This window comes from Pterocles gutturalis, unplaced genomic scaffold (assembly GCF_000699245.1).
Source record: "Pterocles gutturalis isolate BGI_N339 unplaced genomic scaffold, ASM69924v1 scaffold1527, whole genome shotgun sequence".
Taxonomy (NCBI): Eukaryota; Metazoa; Chordata; class Aves; order Pterocliformes; family Pteroclidae; genus Pterocles; species Pterocles gutturalis.
In genome coordinates this window covers 4,699-5,025 of record NW_010112323.1, presented here as the reverse complement: position 1 = coordinate 5,025, position 327 = coordinate 4,699, and the positions used below count along the sequence as shown (strand labels likewise).

General features: G+C 68.8%; 1 protein-coding gene across 1 annotated transcript in view; it reads left to right on the top strand.

Moving 5' to 3' along the window:
* The window catches only part of IKBKE (inhibitor of kappa light polypeptide gene enhancer in B-cells, kinase epsilon), a gene marked incomplete at its 3' end in the record, with an annotated part of 7,736 nt that overhangs the window by 4,071 nt on the left and 3,338 nt on the right, over window positions 1-327 (top strand). Inside the window, exon 8 of the mRNA XM_010073970.1 lies at window positions 63-154. Coding sequence (XP_010072272.1) covers window positions 63-154 — 92 coding nt within the window. The remainder of the gene's footprint in view (window positions 1-62; window positions 155-327) is intronic.

The window sequence follows — 327 nt, the reverse complement described above, 5'->3', positions numbered from 1 at the left end:
CCTGGGCATGGTGGGGAGCCCCGGTGCCGAGGCGCACGCCGGCAGTGCCCTTTGCTTTGCAGAGCGCGGTGGGCGCCGGGCACCAGACCCTGCGGATCGCCCAGGCCCTGCGGCGCTGCCAGGAGCTGCTGGCCAGAGGTCTGCACTGGGTGATGTGAGTGCCGGGGACACCGCGGGTGACATGGGGGTGACCCATCCCAATCCCGCATCGAGAGCTGTGGGTGTTAGGGGTTAAATCCTCTGGGGTTTGCCAGCCACCTCCAGAGAGTGTGGGACCACCAGTATCCCCACAGGGCACTGGGAGGGGGCATGGCACAACGGCCGGGG